The following is a 24,645-nucleotide window of genomic DNA, read 5'->3' on the forward strand; positions in this document are numbered from 1 at the left end:
AATACAAACAAAACAAAATGTGGAGAGACTGAGGAATATACATATATCACACATATGTACATGCAAACCCCCATTACATGCACATACACGAACACACACACACACACACACACAGAGCACTCTTTCCCATGGACATGTTTCATTGTGTGTTCTCTTCTTCAACTGAAGGACAGCTCCCCAGAGCAGAAACTGTGTCAATTGTCACCACACCACACAGGTTGCATATAAAACTCATTTTAAATTAAAACAAACAAAACTTAGGATACATCAGTGCAGACAGAGGGATGGAGGGCCCAGTCCCAAAGATATTGTGGTCACCCATGGATGAGAGGCAGGAGTGACTCCAGGAAGGCACAGACGGCTGAGGTGTGGTGCTGGTCTTTTGGTGTGGCTTTCAGTCCTGTGGGGTCAGAGTTCAGCCTTCCGGAAACTAGATCTGCTTAGGGAGTTCCTGGGGGCAGAAAGCAGGTTAGCCACAGGGTCCCCAGCTCCACAGTTCTCCCCACCATCCTCACCTGCCATCATGCAACCCTTCCAAGAATGTTCAGACTCTGTCCCGTCTACCCTGATCCAGTCAAAGGATTTCCCCTTTACTATAAATCACATTTACTTCTGTGTTATGTGTGCATGGCTGAAATAACCTGTAGCTAATTAGCTATGTGCTCTCCCAGATCAGAAGATTCACAGTGTTTGAATCCACTGAGGAGGCTCAGACAGCTAAATGAAGGCTGGGGATATGATTCCGTGGTAGAGCGCTAACTTAGCATGTGAAGTCCTAAGATTCAGTCTCCACGATAGAAGAGTCTGAGAGTATGAAAGATGGTTCAGTGGGTCAAGGCACTTACCACCAAGCCTGCTGACCCAAGTTCAATCCCTGGCAGCCACACAGTAGCTGAGGACTGCTGTAATTTGTCCTCTAACCTCACAGTTGTACTGTGACATATATGCCCTTCCCATCCACTAAATCAAATGTAATAACAGAAAAACAGAATAGAAGAAGTCACACAACCCACTGGACATGGACTGTGCTGTGCATATGTACATTCATGTTCATGTTTGTGACAGCCCCCACAGGCACCTGAGGCTGCTGGAGCTTGGTACCAGGAGTTGAGGCAGGCGCTGGATGAGCAGAGGCTGCAGAGCCTCCCGTAGGCGACTGTAGTGGCGCTCCAATTCTCGGTGGTATTCCTTCTGGTCTGGCCCAATCAAGGCCTTGTTCTTTCTCAGTGCATCCTCACACCTGAGTGGGGTCAGAAGGAGGCTGCTTTGGGGCTGGCAAGCCAGAGGAAGCAAGAACAGAGGCTAGGGGCTGCTTAGGAATGTGGGGTGTGGGGACAAGCAAAGACCCACAATGGGGCCTGTGAATTTAAATAGGGAGTCAGTCTAGTGTAGCAGGAAAGTCAAGATTAGTATTAACAGGGAGTCAGGCTGGGAACAGTAGGGAGTCAGACTGGGTATAATAGAATAAGGCATAACAGGGAGGGAGGGAGGCTGGGTATAATGGATAAGGCTGGGTATAACAGGAAATCAGGCTTGGTATAGCAGGGAGTCAGGATGGCAGGGTTATAAAAGCCAGTGTACTTCTTGCAGAAATCCTTGAAGCAGAGCCGTAGTTTGTTGTGATGTCGGAAGAGTTTGGGATCTTCTGGGATCTCTGCCAAAAATACCTGAGCCACTTCTAAGGGACCCTATTGGGTGAGAAGATTCATGAGGGCCTGAATGACACCTGGAAGGCCAAGGTAGCCAGCGTTCCCTCCCCCCACTCCCGAAATGCCAAGTCATGCCTGGTTCACAGTGGGTCCCACGGAGCCTTGTAGAACCATCTGTAGCATCTTGGCATCTGGAGGGTCCTGCTCAGTGGCAAAGGCCAGCTCCCGTGTCTTCTTCTGCATGTCCTCAATGGCCACCTCCACTGGGGTCAGCACCGTCTGTGGGGTGAGTGGGGTGTGTACATATGGATATGTGTGCCTTTGAGGGGTGTGCCTGCTGGGGCCTGCCATGTCCTATTCCAAGCCAGTCCAAGGTAGCCGGAATTGGAAAGGAGGATCCCAAGCCATGAACAGCATTGAGGATTTGTGTTCCCTTGGGTGGACCTTGATTCAGCTGGGTCTTCAGTCTGGTTTGTACACTGTCTGCCCTTGAGTATGGGGACTCAGATTTCTACATCTCTCCAGGCCTGGTGGTAGAGGCTTGAATCTGAGGTCTACAGCCTAGGGTCCTTATATTTTCCAAACCCAATTCTGCTATTTCCCAAACCCTATCTCTTTCCTCCTGAAATTTATTGTGAGTGGAGTTGCCCTACCCTCTCCTCTCCAAGTCCTGAAGTTCCTCTACCTTTTCCTCCCTGGACCTGGAGTCCCTGTATCTCCCCTTCCTGGTCTGAAGCTTCCTATTACCCTTCCCAGGCCTGGGGTCCCACCTCTTCACGGTGGCACACACGGATGCGTGTCTTGATATAGGGAAAGGCATGTTCAGTGCTCAGCAGGGTCTTGCGTTTGTGCTGTTCCACCAGCTCCCCATGGGCTCGCCCATCTGGTGTGAATGGTGTGCAGAAGAGGAAGGCCCGTAGCCCGTAGTTGCGGTCGAAGTAGGTCACCCGGTCCTTGAGCTCATAGGTGTCAAAGTGTGGCTCCACGTAGGTTATCTGGATGTAGGCCTGGGACACAAGGTCATGCATAAGGCTGGGAGCAGCCTAGGGTCCACCTGGCACTATAGGTCCAGACAGAGCCCTGGTCCCTCTGGGCTTGTTTTGAATCTAGAGCCCCAGATCTCCCTGATTCTGGATGTACAGGAATCCCCTGAGCAACAGGACTTGCCCCAAGCCCCCACAAACAGTTTTTGTAAACTCCTTCAATATAGGATCTTAAAGAGAGGTCAGAGGACCCACCTTCTGTGGGTCCAGCTTGGACTTGTCCACTGGGTTAGAATCTTTGATGATCTCTACCACATCGTCCCCGAACCTCTCCGTATAGAATTCCTAGAGACACGGGGTTGACTCGGGCCCCCGCTGGGGCAGCCCCCACTATAACCCACGTGGCCTGTCCCACCTCCCAGTTCCAGGACGTGCCTCTAGTCGGTGTGAGATCTCTGCCAGCTTTGTGATTGACGGTTCCTTGTACACAAACTCTTGTTCATCCAGGTCACCAAATCGTGCACCATAGAAGCCCACTCGGAAGTATGTCCCAAATACACGCTGGTCTGAGGGAAGCCAGTAGTGTTGGCAAGGAGGCATCTGTGCAGGTGCCTCCTACACATTCAGGGTGGGATGTAAAGGACAACAAGGATGGGAATGGGGAAACCTGAGACTCTAAGGAGACTGTCTGAGGACCTCAAAACAGTGAGATAGACTAACATGCCAGGGGACCCAGGTCACAACAACATGTGGTCACCATCATTTTGTGTGTATATATGTGTTGGTGACTGAGCCCAGAGCCACCCACAAGCTAGGTGAGCATTTCATGGCTGAACCATACCATCTCCCCACTGGAAATTTCTACGTTGAGGCTCTATGGTTAAGTCCCCAGCTATTTCCTTTCTCTTTTTTCTTTCAAGATGGCTTCTCTGTGTAACTTTGGAGCCTGTCCTGTAGACCAGGCTGGCCTTGAACTCACAGAGATCCACTTGCCTCTGCTTCCTGAGTGCTGGGATCAAAGGTATGCACCACCACTGCCTGGCATCATTTTCTTCTTAAAAATTATCTATCTATCTATCTATCTATCTATCTATCTATCTATCCATCCATCCATCTATTTATTTGAGACAATGTCTCTCTACTTAACCCTACTACCCTGGAACTTCCTCTGTAGACCAGGCTGGGCTCAAATTCAGAAATCTGCCTGCCTCTGCCTCCCCGGTGCTGGGACTAAGAATATGTGCCAGTACAACCCAGCTTATTTTTTTGCCTTTGAGACAGTATTAATAAGTTTCCCAGGATACTCCTGACCTTTCTATCCTCCTGTGTCCACCTTCTGAGCACCCATGCACAGGCAGGGTTCCCTGCCTTTGTTCTGAGTCTTCTGTCAACTTCCTTGTTTAACATAAACTTGAGTTTCTGCTGCCTCCATCAGCTCATCACCTACATTCTAATACAAAATTAGGGGCTGTGTTGCTTACAGCTATACCTCAGTACCCATGGGACCCAGGTCCAGCAGGTGCCCTAGTGTCTGAGTGGCTAAGGAACATTCTGAGCTGCCTCCTGTCCTGGGATGGTGGGCTCTAGTTATAGGACATTCTTCTCTGTGTCCCTAGCTCTAAATGTGGAAGGAAGACCCTTCACCTGGAGAAATCATTCCCCAACCCTTGGGGAAAAAGGTAGAGTCATTCCAAATTCACTCACCAAGGCCGATCCAAACAGGGTAGGGCAGATATGGTGAGGCCAGAAACAGGGATGGAGGGATGGTGGACAGAGAGACACAGTCATTGGAGAGATCAAAGGTCACAGGTTAGAGCTACCCACTCCCAGGGCCCTGGTTATAGCAGCTTATGAGAACCCTTCTATGCAGGGAGAGGGAGGCCAAGGATGCAGGGGACCTACCCACCCCACTGGCCTCCACCCAGCCTGCCAGGCTCTGGGTTCCTGCCATCTTTGGCCAGAAAAGTCTCCCTCAACTGAGATGCCTAAAAATAGAAAGAAGGAGGGGGTGGGGGGGCACAAATCCTTAACAAAAGATGAGGAGCAGTGATCCTGAGCAAGTTGGGCATTGGGGAGCCGGAGATGTTGAGAGAGTAAAGGAACCCTAAGACAGAGATGGTGTGGCTCAGAGGGAAGGAAGGAGACACAGGGAAAGAGCTACCCCTTCTCCTCCACCCCAACCCCTGGTGGTAACTGAGCTGGCTCTACTCGAGGGAAGAGGGAAGGGTGTCTCTGGAGAGTTCCCAGCTGGGTGACTCACAAGCTGCCCTTGAGACTGGGGGGAGGCATTTGGGGGAAGGGAGTAGGTAGGGGACTGTGAGTCATCACCCCCAGGCCCAGGCCCCTGTGGAGGGTGTCTTGCTGTCCTGCTGCCCCCTAGTGTTCATTGACCAATGTTTACCAGGGAGCATGGTCCCTTCACACTCACCTCCCAGCCAGAGCTCTGTGGGAAAAGAGGAGACAAGGTTAGCAGAGAGGGAGGGGGCAAGGAGAGAGACCCAGAGTTCTAGATCTGGCCCTGCAAGAGTTCTAAGAGGGCCTAGAATCAAGCGTATCCTGGGAGGGAATCCTAGGGCCCACCTGGTGCATTATCTTGGTGAAGGCCTCCTGCAGTTTCCCATGCACGGCAGCCAGCTTCTTGTAGTCTCTGTGGGCTTCAAGAATGGGGATGAGGTTTTTGTAGACTTCATTCACCGCTTCATACAAACCACCCTGGAGAATAGAAGGAGTGAGGTAAGGCTTTCCCAAGACTCACTACGTCCATCGTTCCACCCCGTCCACCCTCACCGTCTCCATCTCTTCCTACAAACATTTACCAAGACCCAAAAGCTGTGGCTATCTGTCCTGGCTCCTCCTCACAGGTAAGAGAGGAGAGTTTTTGCTGTAGTAGTACTATGGATGAAGCACAGGGCTTCTGAGCATGCTAGGCAAACACTTGTTCCACACCACCTTGAATACAATTTGTTTGGAAAAAAAAATAGAGCTAGTCAATGCCTTTAAGCCCAGGACTCTGGAAGCAGAGGCAGGCTGATCTACAGAGCTACTTTTAGATAGCCAGGGCTACACAAAAAACCCTGTTTCAAAAAAAAACCAAGAAACATAAAAAATAAGGTGCTGGAGTGATAGCTCAGTGACCCAGGTTCAATTCCCAGCAACCACATGGTGACTCACAACCATCTATAGTGGGATCTGATGCCCTCTTCTGGCATAGAACACTCATATACATAAAATAAATCTTAAAAAAAAAAAATAAGCTGGGCACTCAAGAGGCAGAAGCAGGTAGACCTCTGATTTTGAGGCCAGCCTGGTCCACAGAGCAAGTTCCAGGACAGCCAGGGATACACAGAAAAACCCCGTCTAAACAAAACAAACAAATAGAAACAAATCAGGACTGGAGAGATGGTTCAGTGATTAAGAGCACTGGTTGCTCTTGTGGAGGACCAGGGTTTGGTTCCTGCACCCACATGGCAGCTCACAGCCATCCACTGACTCCAGTCCCAGGGGATTTGACACCCTCTTCCGAGCTCCCATGGGCACCAGGCACACAGATGGTGCCCACACATACATTCAGGCAAACACTCATACACATTAATAAATCTCTATTTTAGAGATGAGGACCAAACCCAGGCCCTTGGCTTGCTCCCAACACCAATCTTTGTTATTATCATTATTATTACTATGACATTCAGGAACAAACTGGAGCAGCAAGGTGTATGTAGTGAATCCTTCACCTGCAGAGCCATCTAACTGACCCCAATTTGTTTTTTTGGCTTTGAGAAGGGATCCTGAGCTGCACAGGCTGATTTTGTAGCTAAGGATGATCATGAATTCCTGATCCTCCTGTTTCTACCTCCCAAGTGCTGTGATAACTGCACAGCCATGTCCAGCCTTCCCTTTGATGTACAAATGCCTGTGGAAGACACTGGACACCTTTTTCAATCACCCTCCTGATGGGAGATGTCATTCTGTAAATATGTTTCTCGTATTGGTTAATGAATAAAGACCTGTTGGCCAATAGGTCTAGAAATGAATACTTTGTTTTGGAATGGATTTTCATTTATTAATACAAATTTAAGGTCAATTTTATGATATGTATATTTCTCCTCTTGTTTAGGTATTGTGTTTATATAGCTCATTTAAAAATGTAATGTATAATTAAGTACAGATTATAGATAGTTACCTATAACAGTCAAAACTTATAGTTAGGTAGTTAGGTTTTCTAGATATACAGAAATGTATTTGAGATGAATAGGCAGTCTTCAAACCTTTCAAAGACCTACAGAACATGGCATTTAAAATGGTTTATGCAACACCACTTGCATCAAAAACAAAGATGGACATCGAAGAAACTCATTATGGAGTTTACTTCCAATATGGCAAGACTAGCCATTTGGACAAGATAGACACTGCTCTTATCTGGACTGTTTGACTTTATGCTGTATAAACTGGACATGCAGGACCCACAGGAAAGTGACTGCTGATTCAAGATGGACAGTGCTACAGGGTTCCTGCTTCATGGAAGAGTCTAACAGACATTCTGCAGGACACAGAGAAAAGTGATTGACAAACTGCCAATACAGGTGGACAGTTTAGAGTTTCCTGCTTTGCTGAGGAGTCTGCCAGACACACTATGGCCTATAGGCTGAAGATGGAACATTACAGAAGAACTTCGGGTGACTGACCAGGCAGTGAGTTGTCTTTGTCATTTCTAGAATTTATATACTATCCTTCTGTGGTCTCTGAAGGAGTTGAAGACAGATAGTTATGGCTATAGTTTTCCTTAGTTAGAATTAAAAATAAGTTATATATAGAACTTTAGACTCAAGAAGATAAGACAGATGATAAAATATTTTCTTTAAATCTTACTAAATATTGTTAACTGTGGTTCTTATTTGATAACTGTTTTGTTATATATTTTACTATGTTAAGGTTAAAACCCTTCTTTTTATTTTAGACAGAAAAAAGGAGATGATGGGAGATGTCCTTCTGTAAATATGTTTCTCTTATTGGTTAATGAATAAAGCCCTGTTGGCCAATAGGAAAGCAAGATAGGTGGGACTAGGAGAGAAGGAGGATTCTGGGAGAGGTAGGAAGAGAGTCAACATGTAGGACCAAGAGAGTTCCAGACCTTCTCTCCTGTAAGATAAGACCACATGGAAATTCTTAGATTAATAGAAATGGGTTAATATTTAAGACAGAGCTAGCCAACAAGAAATGCTAGTAACAGGCCAACATATATATTTATTTATTACAGTGTCTCTGTGTGTTATTTGGAGATGGTACAGCTGTGGGCCAGGCTGGCTGGAAAAGTACTCGTAATGCCCTCCACTATATTTTGAGACAGCCTCTCACTGAACCTGGAGATCACCAATTCTGGTAAACTGGCTGAGTCTTCCCGTCTTGCCTCCTCAGAGCTAGGGTGATAGGACAGACTATCAAGCTTGGCTTTTACCCTTTTACTCTCCCTGCAAAGGGTGACTGACTGATTCGTTTTGAGACAGGGTGGCTTTGTGTGTCAACTTGACACACACTAGAGCCATCAGAGGAAGGAGCCTCAGCTGAGGAAATGCCTCCATGAGCTCTAGCTGTAAGGCATTTTCTCAGTTAGTGATCAATGGTAGAGGGCCCAGTCCACTGTGACTGTGTGAGGTTCTATAAGAAAGCAGGCTGAGCAAGCCATGGGAAGCAAGCCAGTAAGCAGCACCCCTCCATGGCCTCTGCATCAGCTCCTGCCTCTAGGTTCCTGTCCTGCCTGAGTTCCTGTTCTGACTTCCCCAATGACGGACTACGATCTGGAAGTGCACGTCAAATAAACCCTTTCCTCCCCAATCTGGTTTTTTGGTCATAGTTTTTTGTCAAAACAATAGAAACCCTAAGACACAAGGTCTCACTGTGCAGTCCTGGCTGGCCTAGAGCTCCTTATGTAGAGCAGGTAGCTGGCCTTGTACTCAGAGATTGATTTTCTTCTATGTCCCGAGTGCTGGTATTAAAAGTATATGCCGTGACACCCAACTAATTTACTTCAGTACGGATAGGATATGTGTGGGTGCTGTGTGTGGGTATGTACACATAAGAACAAGTACTGGAGCAGACACCTCTCCAGCCCCTACTTGGCTTTTTGATAAGATGTAGTTCTTGGGAGATCTGAACTCAAGTCCTCACATGGGAGTGTTAAGCACTTTACCAGCTGAGCCATGCCCCATAAACTGCTGTTCCCATCTCCCACGCCTGAAAGAGATGGAGGTCTCCTAAGGCCAGACTGTCAACATCAGCCCACCTGACCCCATGCCCCAGCCTCCAGGCCCAAGTGCCTCTTCCCAGCTGCAGTTCTTCAGTCAGGGTCTGTCCACACTTGGCCTCCTCCCTCAGTCTCTCCAAAGATAACAGCAAAATGATTAACAATGACACAGAAGAAAAAGCCCATTTAGGAGCTGACCTGGTGACACAGGCTTTGGCCAAAGCATCCTGGAGGCAGAGGCAGCAGTTGGATTTCTGTGAGTTCCAGGTCAGCAAGGGCTACATAGTGAGATCTTGTCTTAATAGATATCCCTTTAGCAGGGCTGGGCCATGTCTCACCCTAGGAAGCTGACCAGAACCTCCCAGTGAGGGGCTGGGGGGGGGGGAAATGGCACAGTGGTAGAGCCCCTGCTTAGCATCTCCTAGTCAGGTCTGGGGGTGTGGCTCAGTGTTAGAGGCTTTGCCTAGAATCCCCCAGTGAGGAACTTGGGATGTGGCTCAGGGCTAGAGTACCCTCTTAGCTTCTGCAAGACTGGGTTCATGTTCAGCACTATATACATACAAATCATATCTCCAGAGAAAACTTGGTTTAGGGCTAAACACTGTGGCACACATCTAAAATCCTAGTCCTGGGGAGGAAGAAGCAGATGGATCACTATGAGTTCAAGGCCAGCATGGTCTCCATGTAGAGTTCTAGAACAACCAAGGCCACATAGTGAGAACTTGTGTGATGGTTTGAGGGATAACAGCCCCCACTGATGCATATATTTGAATATTTGGTCACTAGTCAGTGGAACTATTTTGGAAGGATTAGGAGGTATGGTTTTGTTGGAGGAGGTATGTCACTGGGAGTGGGCTTTAATGTTTCAAAAGACCATGGCACTCCCAGTCTTTCTCCATCTTCAACTTGTGGATAAGATCCAAGTTCTCGATACTACTCCATTGCCATGTCTGTCTGCTGCGCCATGCTTCTCACCATGATGGCCATGAACTCACTCTCAGAAACTGTAAGCAAGCCCCCAATTAAACTCTTTGTTTTATAAGCTGCCTTGGGCATGGTGTCTCTTCACAGCAATAGAAAAGTAATTAAGATGCCCTGTCTCACAAAACTAAAAGAAAACCAGACTTAACTTCCATTTTTCCAGTGAAGGCAAAACAAAATAAAACAGAAAACAAGCAAGCAACCCACCGCCCAAGAACTCTAGGTAAAATAATACTGCAGGACACAGCCTGCCCCAGAGGGGCAGGAGAGCCAGCCCTGTGCTGCACATCAGAGCCCAAACAGAGCAGATAGGCAGGGCTCTCTTCAACCATGGAGAGTGAGAGAACTTAGGCAGCAAGGGCTGTGATGCATGAGTGTCATAGCCTCACTGGAAGTACAGGTGGAGAGAGTTCAAACAACACTTGAGAGGCAGAGGCAGGCGGATCTCTGTGAGTTCGAGGCAAGCCAGAGTGAGTTCCAGGACAGCCAGGGCTGTTACACAGGGAAATCCTGTCTTTAAAACAAACAAACAAAAACCCAAACAACAAAACCCCAAAACTGGGGCTAGAGAGACAGTTCTGTGGGTTAAGTGCTTGCTACACAAGTGTGAGGACTTGTGCGGCTAGCTGGAGCCCATGTAAAGCTGTACAGAGATGAGAAGGCACAGGAGAATCCCTGGGAGCCAGAGAGCCTGCCATGTGAAACAGCCGAGAGACTCTGTCTTAAACAAGGTAGGTAGGGGCCAACACAAGATGCTGTCCCCTAACCTCCACAGATGCTTGCACACACATAAGTTCATATCACACACACATACATCATACGCATATGACCATGCCGGGCATGGAGGTGCACAGCTGTGCTTCCAGTGCTTCAGAGGCAGAGCCAGGAGGAGATACAAGTTTGAGGCCAGCCTGGTCTACAAGCAAGTTCCAAGCCAGCTTGAGTTACATATTGAGATACAAACAACAACAAAAACCACCACAAACATACAAGGGCCACTGAGATGGCTCTGCCCATATACTGGTTAGTTATTTTTGTTTTTGTCAACTTGACTCAAGTTAAGGTAACTTGAGAAGAAGGCACATAAGATTGAGTAAATGCCTCCTTGGGACATTTTCTTGATTAATGATTGATGTGGGAGGCAGTGACCCAATGGGCAGGAGGCCCTGGGTGCTATAAGAGAGCCGGCAAAGGAGCAAGCCTGTAAGTGCAGCACTCCATGTCTATACTTTAGGTTCCCCTCCAGGCTCCTGCCCTGACGGTCCTCAGTGACGGACCTGTTACCAGGAAATGAAAGGTGAAATAAACCCTTTCATCACCAAGTGCTATTGGTCATGGTGTGTACTACAGCAACAGAAAGCAAGCCAGGAGAGTGGGTAAAGGATCTGAGTTCAATCCCTGGAATTCACTCCTGCAAGACATCCTCTGGCCACACATCACATACATGCAGAAGAATGCTGTAGTAAAACAAATGTAATAAAAAGGTAGGATGCAGCTCAATGTGTAGAGTGTTTTGGCAGTGTGTATGGAGCCTTGGGTTCTACCCTCCACTACACTGAAGAGGAGGGGGGTGAGGGGGTGAGAGGAGGAGGGCCCCAGGAGGAGGAAGTGGTTCTTTAGATTGACAGACTCAGCAGTAGTCTTTCTGGACAACCCTACAGTGGGCTCTGTGCTGTTGCAAGTGCGATAAAGCCTGCAGAGTATGTATATAACCCAGACTAATCCTGGCTGTGAACTCTGGACTGTGGGGGACAATGTTGTGTCTGTCAATGGAGCTTCATCGATTTGGACTCACATACAACCCAGCATGGGGTGTTGACAATGGGGGAGGCTGTGGGTATTGGGGAAGAGGATATGCACACAAACCATGCCTGATGGCCACTCCTGCAAGCATTGTGGTCTGTAGGCTGAGGCAGAAGGATCAAGAGTTCAAGACCATCCTCCACTAAATAAGGAGTTTGAGGAATGCTTGGTCTATGTGAGCCTTTCTTTCAAAAATGGAAAGGGGGGAAAGAGAGAAGGGGACATACTCAAAATACACTGTGGGCTGGAATGAAAATGACCTTAAAAGCAACCTCCTCCCCCCAAAATAAGGCCTATGGACAGTCTTTATACTTTCTACTCAGTGTGATTGTAAACTCAAAACTGCTAAAAATACACTTCGTTAGCTGAGTGTGGTGCCGCGTGCCTGTAATACTCCCAAAGAAATGAGATTGGGACTTCCATAAACTATTACATGATGCACAGGGCAGCATGGCTCAGTGGGAAAAGGTGTTTGCCTTAAAGCTTGATGACCCGAGTTTGATTCCTGGAGCCCACATGGTGAAAGGGGAGAACCAATTCCTGTAACTTGTCCCCTGACCTTCACAGTGAGTCAGAGCATGTCAAGACTCCACCCCCACATAAATAAATAAAAATTTTTAAGGGAATAGAAAATAGGTGTGTGTATCTGTCCCAGGGAATAGTCCTATCAGCAAACGTCACATGCTACTAGGCCGAGCACCACCACTAAATGCTCTAAGAAGATCTTTATGGGAGAAATTTGCACCACCATGCTGCTGTGCAGGCCCTGTGGACATGGCTAGTGTGCTGAGTGTCCATGGAGGCTTTCCTAGGCGAGGGTGCTGGGAGGCACAGTGGGCTCAGGGCCAATAGCTTGAATCTGCATGAAGCCAGAGCCTCTCAGAGTTCATTAAGAAAGGGCCTGACTTTTCCAAATCTTGTTTAAATGCAGGGCTGGTGTGGTATAGTGACTTGGTACTTTATTTTACTTTTGTACTGCAGACAGAGCCCAGGGCCTCGTGCACCCGAGGCAAGTGCTCTGCCACTGTGCTGCTCCATGAGCCCTTTATTATTTTTGTTTGAGAAAGGGTCTCATGTAGCCCAGGCTAGCCTCAAACTCACTGCTCGGCCTCAGGATGACCTGAACCCCTTACCCTTCCTACACTTCCCAAGTTGCTGGGACAACTCACTCAGTTGATATAGTGCTGGGATCAAACTCAGAGCATCACAGAGCTAAACTGTGCTCCCCTGGGCTGGTCCCAGCTCCTGTCTTAACTGGTTTTATTTTCACCACAGAATTAGGTAACACAGCATACCAGAGAACAGAGTAGCTGTCTAGGAAGGCCCAAATAGAGGAGGCTGACTTTACAGCCAGAATAAGGCTGGAAAAAGCAAGCAGGAACAAAAACCCTTTCTTTAATGTGCACTTGAAAGTTCTAGAACTAATAAAATTATAACCGCAGGCCTATCGAAAGGTGTCATGAAGAGAAAGGCAGGTCATGGGTCGTATGAGCCCACACTGGCTTGAACTTCTGACCCTGCCCCTCTGCCTTCTGAGAGTGAGAGATGTGTACCACCATGCCAGGTTTAACAAGTTCCAGGGATGGAGACCTGGGCTGTAGCAACTGAGCCACACCCCAGCCCTTTGTTGGTATTTATGTGCTTGTGTACACATGTGTGCACACATGGAGGCCAGAGGTTGGTATTAGGTGTCTTCCCCTATTGTTTTCCACCTTATTTTCTGATATAGGGTCTCTCATGAATCTGGAGCTTGCCATTTGAGGTAGACTAGCTGGCCATCAAGCCCTCAGAATCCTCAGACTCACTCCCAACTCTGGGGTTATACATAGGCTTTCACCGTTGTGCCAGGCTTTTTATTGGAAATCCAAAGTCAGGCTTGGCCACTGAGCCACCTCCTAGCCCCACATTCTCAAGGTAACCACAGGTTAATGGTTTCTGTCCCCCTAGCCCAGCCCCTCAGAGGCCTCAACTCACCCACGCTAGGCAAGCATTCTACCGCTGCCATTGAGCTAAAGCCCCAGTTTTTTTTTTTTTTCTTTTTCTTTCTTCCTTTCTTCCTTTTCTTTCTTTCTTCTTTGTTTCCTCCTCCACTCCCTTTCTTTCTTTATACAGGGACTCCCATAGTCCACAATGGCCTAGAACTTGCTATGTAGTAGATGATGGCTTTGAACTTCTGATCCTCCTGCCTCTACCTACTGAGTGCTGGGATCACAAATCATCATGCTTGGTTTATGGGGGGCTGGGGATGGAACCCAGGGCTTTGTGCATGCTAGAGCCCTAGCCCCCATTTTGTTTTGTTTGCAGAAAAATGGCTCTGTAGTCCATGCTGGCCTTAAATTCCAATCCTATTGCCTCAGCATCCCAAATGCTGGGCTCACAGGTATGCACTATCATGCCTGCTTCTGACTCCCCATCCTAAATCCCTGGCCAGGAAACCATTTGGTTGGCAGTCTGGCACCATTGTCCCAGGCCTTACCATAGTGAAGTAGGCGGCTGCCTGCTCCAGCAGGCCCACCAGACCCAGTTCTGTGAAGTTCTTCCCGGAGCAGAAGCCCTCCTCATCTGGAGACAGGATATCATCAGAGATGGCAGATTCCTCCAGCACATTGGATGAGACATTCTGGAGGAGAGCAGGAGGTGACATCAGACCCAATGTTCACCCAAATGGGACTTCCTCTACTTCCCAGTGACCCTGATCACTTACCTGGAAGGAGACACAGCCCACAGGCAGGTGGCGACTATCCTCAAGGAGGGCAAGGTATTCAGCCACCAGGGCAGCTGCATGTACCATGCATTGGGCAGCCTCTGCATGGTTGCCCAGCTCTGCATGTTTGCCAGCCATGTTCTGCAGCCATGTCAACCGCAGGTCTGGAGAGCCTTGGTATCCCCGGGCAATCCTAGGGTCCAGGACAACAGGGACATGACTGCCTGTCTCTGCTTATTCAGCCTCAATGCTCACCTACACCCATTTGCTGTACGTCCCTTTAACCATCCCTTTATTGCTTGGCTATTGCCCTGCCCCACTCACCCAGCCCCTCTCTTGTCCATCTTTTTACTCATCCGCATAGCCCTGTCTAACTCACTTCTCTTTTTTTCCTGTTTTACTTTTGAGACGGGGCTCAGGTAGTCCAGGATGGCCTGGAACTTGCTATGTAGCTGAGGCTGACTTTGAACTTTTGATCCTCCTGTCTTTTGAGTGCTGGGATCACAGGTATATGCCACCATGCCCAGTTTATGAGGTGCTGGGGATGAAGTGTCTTTGTTGTTTTAATTTTTTGTTGTTTTATTGACACAGGGGCTCATGTAGCCCAGGCTGGCCACCTGCACTGGTTAGTATTTTTTTTCAATAATTTATTCATTTTATGTGCTTTGGTGTTGCCTGTATGTATGTCCTGTGTAAGGGTATTGGATCCTGGAGTTACAGACAGTCATGAGCTGCCATGTGGGTGCTGGGAACTGAACCTGGGTCCTCTAGAAGAGCAGTCAGTACTCTCAACTGCTGAGCCAGCTCTCCAGCCCCCTGGTTAGTTCCTTTTGTCAACCTGGCACACACTAGGGTCATCGGGGAAGAACTTTAGTGGAGAGAATGTCTCCATCAGATCAGCCTGTAGGCAAGTCTGTGGAGTATGGCCCCAACTAATGATTGAGGGCCCAGCCCACTCTGGGTGACACCCTGGGGCAGGTGGTCCTGGGTTGTATAAGAAAGCTTTCTGAGCAAGCCATGAAGAGCAAGTCAGTGACAGAGCCTCTGCGTGGTTCCTGCTGCCACTTCCCTCACAGAATGCGATTGTGACTCACAAGCCACACGGGTTTATCCCCTTTCTCCCCAAATTGCTTTTGGTCATGGTGTTTATCAGAGCAACAGACAGCAAACTAGAACACTACCCCAAACACCATGTGTAGCCAAGAATGACCTTAGATGTCTCATCCCCCTGCTCCCCCTTCCTGAGTGCTAGGGTGGTCAGAACGTCCCACTACACCCACTATAAGTGGGGCTGGAGATGGGGCTCAGCCCTCATGTGTGTTGGGTGGTCTACCAAATGAGTCATATTCATGACCACTACTTGTCTTTCTCACTTTTACTTGTTGTGGGACCTGGTTTCTTCCTCCTGTCTGCCTGGCTTCCTCACCACAAGGTGAATGGCTTCAGTGTGCCACAAGCCCCTGCTGCACTGTGGAGCCCTCTCACGGGCCCAAAACTGTAGACCATAGAACACAATCTCTAAAACCATTAGCTGAACTAAACCATTCCTGTCTCTCTCTTTGTACATTTATTTTTTGTGTGTTGTCATATATGTGTGGAGAGGAGGGCACACATGCATTATATAGGGCACATATGGAGGTTTAAGGCCAACCTGAAGGAATCGGCCCTCGCCTTCCCCCACGTGGGTCCTGGGGATCAAACTTAAGTCATCAGTCTTGGAAGCAGGCACCTTTACCCTCTAAGCCAACTTGCTGGCCCAACCCTTTCCCTTTGTAAGGTGATTGTCTTGGGTGTGTGTTCTTGTACTGGAAAGCTGATATACTGTGTCCTGTATAAATAGCTGTCTATTCATCTGTCCTGTCTTGTCCTTTGACCTGTGCCCTTGAGCTGCCTGCTCTCCTGGCACTCCCTCCTCCAGGCCTGGCTCTTGCTCTCACCTGTACATGAGGTCCATGAGCATCTCAGGGTCCTCCTGGTGCTCCTTCATCTTCACTGTGTCTGTCAGGATCATGTGCAGATTGAACATGAGGTCCTGAACCTGGAGCACATGAATGTCCAGGGGTTAGCAAGGGCAATAGGCTCAGAATGACGATGGGAGAGAGGGCTGGGGAGATGGCTCAGTGGATAACATGCTTGCCATGCAAGCATAATGACCTGAGTTTGATCCCCAGCACCCATGTAAAAAGCTAGGCACAATAATGCTTGACTATAATCCTTGTACTGGGAAAGGGGGGACAGAGACAGTATCCGTGATTGCCCTGTCTAGCTGAATCAGCAAGACACTGTCTCTAACTCCAGCACTTGGGAGGCAGAGAAGGCCCCTCTGTGTGCCTTTGAGGCTAGCCTGGTCTACATCCAGGATAGCAACAGGTACATAGTGTAATCCATCTGAAAAAAAAAAGTCCTTGCAAAAAACCCACCACCACAACAAAATAAGGCAGAGAGCAAGAGAGACAGAGGAAGACATCCCCCTGTTGATCTCTAGCCTCCACATGCATTCACACTCACATACACATACCACTGTGTGAGTCGGCGAGAGAGAAAGCAGGGCAGGCTGAGTGTGCACACAAGTACACATGCCCACCTTGTAGTTCCAGTGCTGGGAGGCAGGGCCAGGACCAGGGTCACAAGTCACTGGCTACATACTGAGTTCCAGGTCAGCCTAGGCTAAGGCTGAGCTATCCAAAGGAAGACAAGGAAGTTGGATTGGTGGAGCATACCAGTTATCTCAGAACATAGGAGGCAGAGGCAGGGGTTCAAGGCCAGCCTCAGCTACATAATGAGATCTTGGCCTTCTAGACTAGGGGAGGAAGGTAGGGGAAGAGAAAGAGAAGGGAGAAAACTTATCTCAAAAACAAAACAAAACTAAACAAAGGCTTGTTTTGGTGGATAATGCCTATCATCCCAGTACTCGGGTAGCAGAGGCAGGAGGATTGCTGTGAGTCTGAGGCCAACCTGGGATATAGAGTGAGACCTTGCCTTATAGCACCAGAGTTCAAATGTAAATACCAAAAATAAATAAATAAACCAGAAAGACACAGGGGCAAACCTACACATTGTCTACAGTGGGTGCCAGGGGCATCACCTGCTCAGCGAAGGCGCTGTCCCTCAGCCCTATGTCTTCCTCTGCATAGGTCAGGATGGTCTTGAGGGATCTTCTCAGATGCTCTTCACTGAAGTTCTGAGCTGTCCCCACAAGGGATGACAGGGACATGGTCACCAGCATCTTCACACGGGCGAAGTTCTGATGGAACCAGGAAGAAGCCAGTGTTACCCTGGGAGCTTCAGGTCCCCAACTTCGCATACCAGGGTCCCTTAACTCTGCTGACCTATGGGTTACCACTGTCCACCCACCTGTCCACCCACACTTCCCACACTCTGACCCCTCTTCCTGGCCTCTGCTACTGGGTGATGCTTGTTGATCGCCCCTCTGTCCGGTGGAAATGCCACCCCCCCACTGCAGCCCAGGCCCTGGCCTCCCATACATGGCCAATCTCGAAGTTCTGGCGCATAAGCAGGTAGAGCGAGGCGCTGGCGTGCGTGCGGATGGTGCTGATGCGGCTGCCACAGTGTCGCAGAAGCCTCAGGCAGAGGTCAGCACAAAGCTCCGTATCTTCCTCGAAAAGCAGCTCCGGGAACTGCCCCAGGACCCAGAAAGATGCTGTTCAGCCCATTCGGATTTGAGCTAATAAGATTTGGGTTTTGACTTGATGCTGTCAAGTGACTTGGCCATTTTGACCTAAGTTCCTTTTTATTTTTGTTCTCCTGAGACTGGGTTTCTCTGTGTAGCCCTGGCTATCCTGGAACTCACTCTGTAGATCAAGCTGGCCTTGAACTCAGAGATCTATCTGCCTCTGCCTCCTGAGTACTGGGATTAAAGGTATTCATCACTACTGACTAGCTATTTTTTTTTTTTTTTGAGACAGGATCTTTTATGCAGAGCCAAGAACATCCTTGAACTCCTGATTTCCTGTGTCTACCTCCAAAAGCTGGGATGACAGGTATGTATAACTCTGCACAACCTATTTATAGCCTATTCATATTTTTGGAAGACTTTTTTTTTTCCGGTTGTTCTTATTTTGCAACAGTATCCTACCTAGACAGTCTGGGCTGCCAAAGATGACCTGAAACTTCTGGTCCTCTTGCCTCTCCTTCTCAAAAGCTGTGATGACAGGTGACAGCCACCATGTCATCAGAAATGCAGCTGTGGTGTCCATGAAATTGCCCAGCACACAATAGGTGCTCAATATATGAGCTATTATTATCTCTGTAAATTATGGCTGCTATTTAGGAGTCCTCACCTTGGAAACTAGTGCGCGCTGGGTGGCTAGGCCATGCTGCAGGAAGAGGGCACTCTGGGCGCTCCCCAGACTGTACAGAACAACTTTTAGCACAGCACCCAGGATGTTCTCACGGGCCTCAGACAGCATCACCGTCTTCATGGAGGAGGATTAGAAATCCATGGGTTAAGAGACAAGGATAGTTATGGAGTCTGGGAAGCTGCAGGATTGTGGGGTCAGAGACCCTGGGCCACCATGAAGGATAGACACTGGGTCGAGTCATACCTGCACGATGATCTCTAGCATGTCCAGAACCACTAGGCTGGCCTCTGTAGCCAGATTCCCATCTACCAGGGCTTCATGCTCCATTTCGTCCTTGGTCCTGGAGGGCAGAGGGACCTTGTGAGGTTACTTGGAGTCAGACCCTGTAACACAGCAGAGCCCTCTGCTACCCTTGGAAGGAGCTACTCTCTAGAAACTGGTCTAAACCAAGGAAATTCCTTCCCTACATGTCATGGTCTGAGTGTGTTCCCAAAGGTGCTTGCGTTGGAAGGTTGGTTCTTAGCCTGAAGAAGTTAAAAGATGGAGAGACGGGGCATGGTGTGTCTCAGTGGTAGAGACCCTGCTTAGAATTCCCCAGTGAGTTAGTGGCTGGGGTGTAACACTGGTGAGATCTAGGGTTTGATCCTAAGAAGGATTAAGGTAGGTCTCTCCTTTTTTCTTTTGAGATAGAGTTCACTGTGTAGCTCTGTATAGCCTTGAACTCACTATTTACACTGAGATTATAGACCTGCACTACCATAGCCTATGAGAAAATGCTTCTGTTTTAAAGTGGCCTGCCTCAGGCAGTTTATCATGGTCATGTGAAAGACTCATCTTTCAGACCTACTTGTCCACACGGTCTGAGGTCTGTCTCCAGTGTGTGGCACTCTTACGCCATCGAACATTCTCTTGGTTTCCAAATGGACTTCTCTCTGCCATGCACAAATTATGTCCATAGGTATATGGACAGACATATGTAAGCACAGGGAAACATACACATGCAGGAAGACATTTATGTAGGGCTAAGCAAAGTGACACTGGGTAAAGACAAAACTTGCCCAGCAGACACCCCCATTAGACCCAAATGGGCTGTGGGGACAGATGGGAATCATATACACCCATGTAGAGAGCAGTGACATATGAACTTTTGTTTTCTTTTCCCGAGACAAGTTCTCATACATGGCCAAAGCCGGACCTTGAACTCCTGACTTCCCTCCTCCGTCTCCTGAGTGCTGGGGTTGCAGGTGTGAAAACATCACACCACCTCCCCACTGTCACCTCACCTCTACTCCGCCGCACCATCTCCTGTCGTGCACCGATGGTACCCAGAATGGCCTCCTCCAGCCGGGCTTTCATGTCCAGTGACTTCTTGAATGTGAGGCTGTTGATCCGCTCAAATGCTTTTTTTCCCTGGGAAAGCAGAGAACTGGGGTGATGTGTGTTCTTTCTGCTAGGATGTGAGGTCGCCCAGTCCTTCTGCTCAGGGCAAGCACTATCATCAGGGCCCTCTGCCAGAAGACAAGGCATAGCTCCTCTCTCCAAAGTCACACCACCTCCAAATTCTCCCCCCTCCCCACCAGCCTCCTCCCTTCCCCACCACCCTCCTCCCCCCTCCCCACCACCCTCCTCCCTTCCCCACCACCCTCCTCCCTTCCCCATCACCCTCCTCCCCCCCACCACCCTCCTCCCCCCTCCCCACCACCCTCCTCCCCCCTCCCCACCACCCCTCCTCCCCCTCCCCCACCACCCCCTCCTCCCCCTTCCCACCACCCTCCTCCCCCTCCCCACCACCCTCCCCCCTCCCCCACCACCCTCCTCCCCCTCCCCCATCACCCTCCTCCCCCTCCCCCACTACCCTCCTCCCCCCTTCCCACCACCCTCCTCCCCCCTCCCCACCACCCTCCCCCCTTCCCCCACCACCCTCCTCCCCCCTTCCCCACCACCCTCCCTCCCCCTTCCCCCCATCCTCCTCCTCCCCCCTCCCCCCCCACCCTCCTCCCCCCTTCCCCACCCTCCTCCTCCCTTCTCCCTTTGCCGCCTCTTCAAGCACCTGCAACCTAAAAACCATGCTACCAGACTTCCTTGCAGCTTTCTACCTTCTCTCTTCCTTCCCTCTCTAACTTTCTCATTGTAAAGACAGAGCCTCATGTGGCTTAGGCTGGTCTTGAACTCACTATGTAGCTGAGAATGATCTTGACCTTCTGAATCTGCCCCTTCACTCAAGTCCTGGGATGACAGGCTTGTGTGACCTTCCCCCTCTTCCACCCTCCTCACTGTCATTCATCCTGGGGATGGATGGCCCTTATACAGGCTAGTCAAGCTCTCTGACTGACCAGTGCAACATTCTATCCCTGAAGTCATGTGACACCTCACTCCAAAGCTGAGGACGGACAATGTGCCCTCCCCACCTCAGCCTCACGCAGCCCCTCACACCTTGTATTCAAAGGCAGCCAGACAGAGGTAGAGGAGATCCAGGAGGCGCCCCAGCTGGGGCAGGGCCAGGTCGGTAGCCCAGCGTTGCAGAAGGGCCGGCTCTGCATTTTTCAAGACCCACAGCACACACACCAACAAGGTCCGGCTGGACTCAGCAGACAGGGGGCAGCCTGAGCGAGCCGCCTAGGTGCAGAGAAGGAATAGAATCAGTTTCATTTTCCTCACACAAGGTGAACTGCAGCCAACTGTACCTCATGACATGACATCTTTTAGTTTTGCTGGAGACATAGGTTGGAGTCAAACTTACAACACTGTCTGAAGATGACCCTCCTGCCTCTGCCTCCCTAGGCTTAGATCAGAGGTTTTCACCACTACGTGCAGTTTGTGTGGTGCTGCTTCATGGAGGCCAGGCAAGCACTCTACCAATTGAGTTTCATCCCCAGCCAGCATCACCGGCTTCAGTTCAAAGGCATCTATGGGGATGAGCCTCAGACTTACTGTTGAAGGTCCCTGGGAAATGCTGGTTCGAGAGCCAGGAGCCAGAGGTCCCCCAGCAATGGCCATGGCCACGGATGGGTTGATGGTGCCTCCAATGTCCCCTTCACCTTCTGTGTCTGAGTCCAGCATGGAAGCCAGTCTCGACCGCTGCCCTGAGCCCTCTAGGGGCAGAGTAGGAGATGAGAAGAATGGGGCATTGGTTAGCACCTTACTTGAGCCAGGAGTGGTGACTCACACCTTTAATCCTAGCATTCAAGAGGCAGAGGCCAGCATGGTCTACAGAGTTAGTTCTAGGTCAGCCAGGGCTACACAGAAAAAGCCTGTCTAGAGCCCCCCTCAGATAAAAAGACTAGAACTGGTGCTTTCATTCCAAATTTCCAGTATTCTCTGACATCAGCCACCCCCAACCAGGTCAGGTCAATAGTTGCCTATTGCTCAAATTTAATCTTTGTACTTAAAATATGGTTACTCTGGCTACAGCTTTATACACTTGAAATCATAACTTGAGGATTGGGCCATAGCTCAGTCAGTGAGGGGCCAGAAGTATGTCTCAGCCTCCTGAATACTTGGTTACATATATGGTATGTGCTAGGATACCTGGCTGGCACAAATAAAAGGTAGACTTAAGTAAAATTTCAGTCCCACCAGCGTGGTGTGGTTCCAGCTTGATGAAGGTGGTCAGAGCTATCTATCTTCCTAGACACTAAAAGGAGCCCCTCCCCGGAGAAGACAATACCACTCCAGACTGTGGTTCTCATACACAATGTCCAAAGACAACACAAAATTACAAGACAAGTGACCAAGACATCCAAAGCAGACAAAGAAAAGAGTAAATGTCCGTTAGCAAGCAACAACTTTACAATAAAAGCCAGAAAAGAAAAAAAAAAAAAAAAAAAGAGTCAAAGATGAAGAATTTCAGAATTAAGCCAGAGGGCCAGTGAGATGCTCAGCATAAAGATGGCTGCCACTGTGTCTGACGACCCACATTCAGATCTCCAGGACCCACATACTGGAAGGAGAGAATTGTCTCACATAGACAATTCTGACTTCCATGTGTTCATGTGTATGTCTACTAACATGCACAGAAAGCAAACTTTTTAAAAATTAAAAATAGGGAGCTGGAGAGATGGTTCAGTGGTTAAGAGCACTGGTTGCTACTGGACATGGTGCCGCATACGTTTAATTCCAGCACTCAGAAGGCAGAGACAGGTGGATCTCTGATCTCTGATCTAAATAACAAGTTCCAGGACAGCCAGGACTACATAAAGAGACTCTGTCTCAAAAAACCAAAATAAACAAACAAACAAATAAATAAGAGAGCTACCCTTCCAAAGGACTCAGATTCAATTCCCAGCACTCACATGGTGATTCATAACTGTACATAACTCAAATTCCAGGGTTCTGACATCCTCTGGCTTCTATGGGCCAGGTATGTACATGGTGCACATACATACATACACATAGACAAAATATTCCTACACATGAAACAATATAAAAAATTACATAAATAAATAAAATTAAAGTGCATGAAAAAAATTAAATCAAATTGAACATTTTACAGGTTAAAAGATATAGTGTCTGAGATTAAGAATTTGGACTGGGAGATGGCTCAGTGGCTACCCATTTGCCATGTGTGCATGAGGCCTGGAGTTTAGGCACTCACGTCAGTGTACATGGCAACACGCTTGTAGTTCAAGCCTGAGAAGCTGCAGCCCTGAGATCCAGAGCAAGCTGACTAGTGAGACAAGCCCTGTCAGCAAGCTCCAAGTCTGACTGAAGATGCCCTGCCTCAGCAGACAGAGTGGAGGAGTCATCAGGCCTGACTCTTGACATCAAGCTTGGGCTTCACACACATGCACACACATGTGCACACACACTTACATACTCACATACATGGGACACATGCATGTGTACACACATGTGTACACACACACAGAAAACAAAAAAACAAGAACTAAATAGATGGGGTTGATTGAAGACACAGTGAGCTCAAAGGCAGATGAACAGGGAGAACAGAAAGCATGGGAAAGCAGCAGACATGTTACACAAAGCAACACTCTAACATGAGTCACTAGAGTGCCAGCAGAGAGGAAAGGAGTTGTAAAAGAATGAAAAGAGTCTACAGCTCCTGCCCATATCCAAGAGGCTAATACCCTAGAACATTCCTGAACACCATGCAGGACCATTTGCAAGTAAGACTAGATGAGTGAACGAAGACAAGAGGATGAGGTCCCCATTCTCTCACCTGGCAATTTCCCTTTGGTCCCTCCCCCTTCCTCTCAGAGGGCAACACATGTCATCAGAGTCATCTCCACATGGGCTGGCAACAATAGCACAGCTCTCCACGTATGTTTCTCTATCCTAACGATACCCACACTTTCACTTTCCAGGTGAGACAGTTCATAGAGGTAACTAACTGGCTTGATGTGGATGCCATGGAGAGCCTGGCCTTATACTACTCACGCTTAGGCTGACCAGCCTGCCCCCATCTCTGACTCTCCCACCCCACAGCCCATGAAACCCCATCTTCCCCAGCCCTCTGACCGGCAAAGCCATGCAGCCGTGGCAATGTGTCCCTCGCAAGGGAGAGCAGGGGCAGGTACAGCTCGGCCACCTTGGCCTTCACGGTAGCCTCTGTGTAGCGGGGATCAACATCATGGCTGCACAGCAGGCTATGCACGGCGCTAATGGCCTTCTTGTGCAAAAGAGATGCCCTGTGGAGTGACAGAGTGCTCAGCACAGTGCAGACATGGCTCCAGGCCCATGTCATCACTCTGCTCTGGCCACGCCCAGGCACCATGCTCACCCCTCAGCTTCAGGCTCCAGGGCCAGGGCCAGCTCTGTCAGCAGGAGTCCAGACAGGAAATGCTGCTGCCTAAACGGCCCACTTAGCTCGAACATGCTAGTCACCTTAGGGTCAGGGGCCTGGCTGGAGAAGGTGGAGCTCTGCAATTGGGACAGTGGATGTCCAGGGTCAAGGGTGAGAGGTATAAGGTCACCATCATGGTCACCATGACAGTAACTGAAGTTAGCA

The 24,645-nt window shown here is 49.0% G+C and overlaps 1 protein-coding gene across 8 annotated transcripts in view; it reads right to left on the minus strand.

Moving 5' to 3' along the window:
- Window positions 1-214: 214 nt before the first annotated feature.
- Window positions 215-24,645, minus strand: part of Dock6 (dedicator of cytokinesis 6) — a 59,426-nt gene continuing 34,995 nt past the window's right edge. For 5 of the 8 annotated variants that reach the window (XM_051196820.1, XM_051196822.1, XM_051196824.1 and 2 more), the window contains 22 exons: window positions 24,418-24,557; window positions 24,156-24,325; window positions 21,612-21,772; window positions 21,114-21,296; window positions 19,964-20,090; window positions 19,528-19,612; window positions 18,924-19,020; window positions 18,660-18,794; window positions 17,844-17,996; window positions 17,444-17,602; window positions 16,296-16,396; window positions 14,359-14,551; window positions 14,131-14,274; window positions 5,213-5,344; window positions 5,061-5,075; window positions 3,068-3,193; window positions 2,888-2,977; window positions 2,420-2,656; window positions 1,785-1,928; window positions 1,582-1,688; window positions 1,079-1,240; window positions 215-451 (listed from right to left, as the gene is read on the minus strand). In XM_051196820.1, coding sequence (XP_051052777.1) covers window positions 409-451; window positions 1,079-1,240; window positions 1,582-1,688; window positions 1,785-1,928; window positions 2,420-2,656; window positions 2,888-2,977; window positions 3,068-3,193; window positions 5,061-5,075; window positions 5,213-5,344; window positions 14,131-14,274; window positions 14,359-14,551; window positions 16,296-16,396; window positions 17,444-17,602; window positions 17,844-17,996; window positions 18,660-18,794; window positions 18,924-19,020; window positions 19,528-19,612; window positions 19,964-20,090; window positions 21,114-21,296; window positions 21,612-21,772; window positions 24,156-24,325; window positions 24,418-24,557 — 2,904 coding nt within the window. In that variant the 3' untranslated portion in view covers window positions 215-408. Of the gene's footprint in view, window positions 452-1,078; window positions 1,241-1,581; window positions 1,689-1,784; window positions 1,929-2,419; window positions 2,657-2,887; window positions 3,194-4,534; window positions 4,618-5,060; window positions 5,076-5,212; window positions 5,345-14,130; window positions 14,275-14,358; window positions 14,552-16,295; window positions 16,397-17,443; window positions 17,603-17,843; window positions 17,997-18,659; window positions 18,795-18,923; window positions 19,021-19,527; window positions 19,613-19,963; window positions 20,091-21,113; window positions 21,297-21,611; window positions 21,773-24,155; window positions 24,326-24,417; window positions 24,558-24,645 lie in introns of those variants that run through there. The other 3 variants (XM_051196827.1, XM_051196826.1, XR_007835286.1) reach the window with 2 other exon arrangements.

The sequence above is a fragment of the Phodopus roborovskii genome, unplaced genomic scaffold (genome assembly GCF_943737965.1).
Source record: "Phodopus roborovskii unplaced genomic scaffold, PHOROB, whole genome shotgun sequence".
NCBI lineage: Eukaryota > Metazoa > Chordata > Mammalia > Rodentia > Cricetidae > Phodopus > Phodopus roborovskii.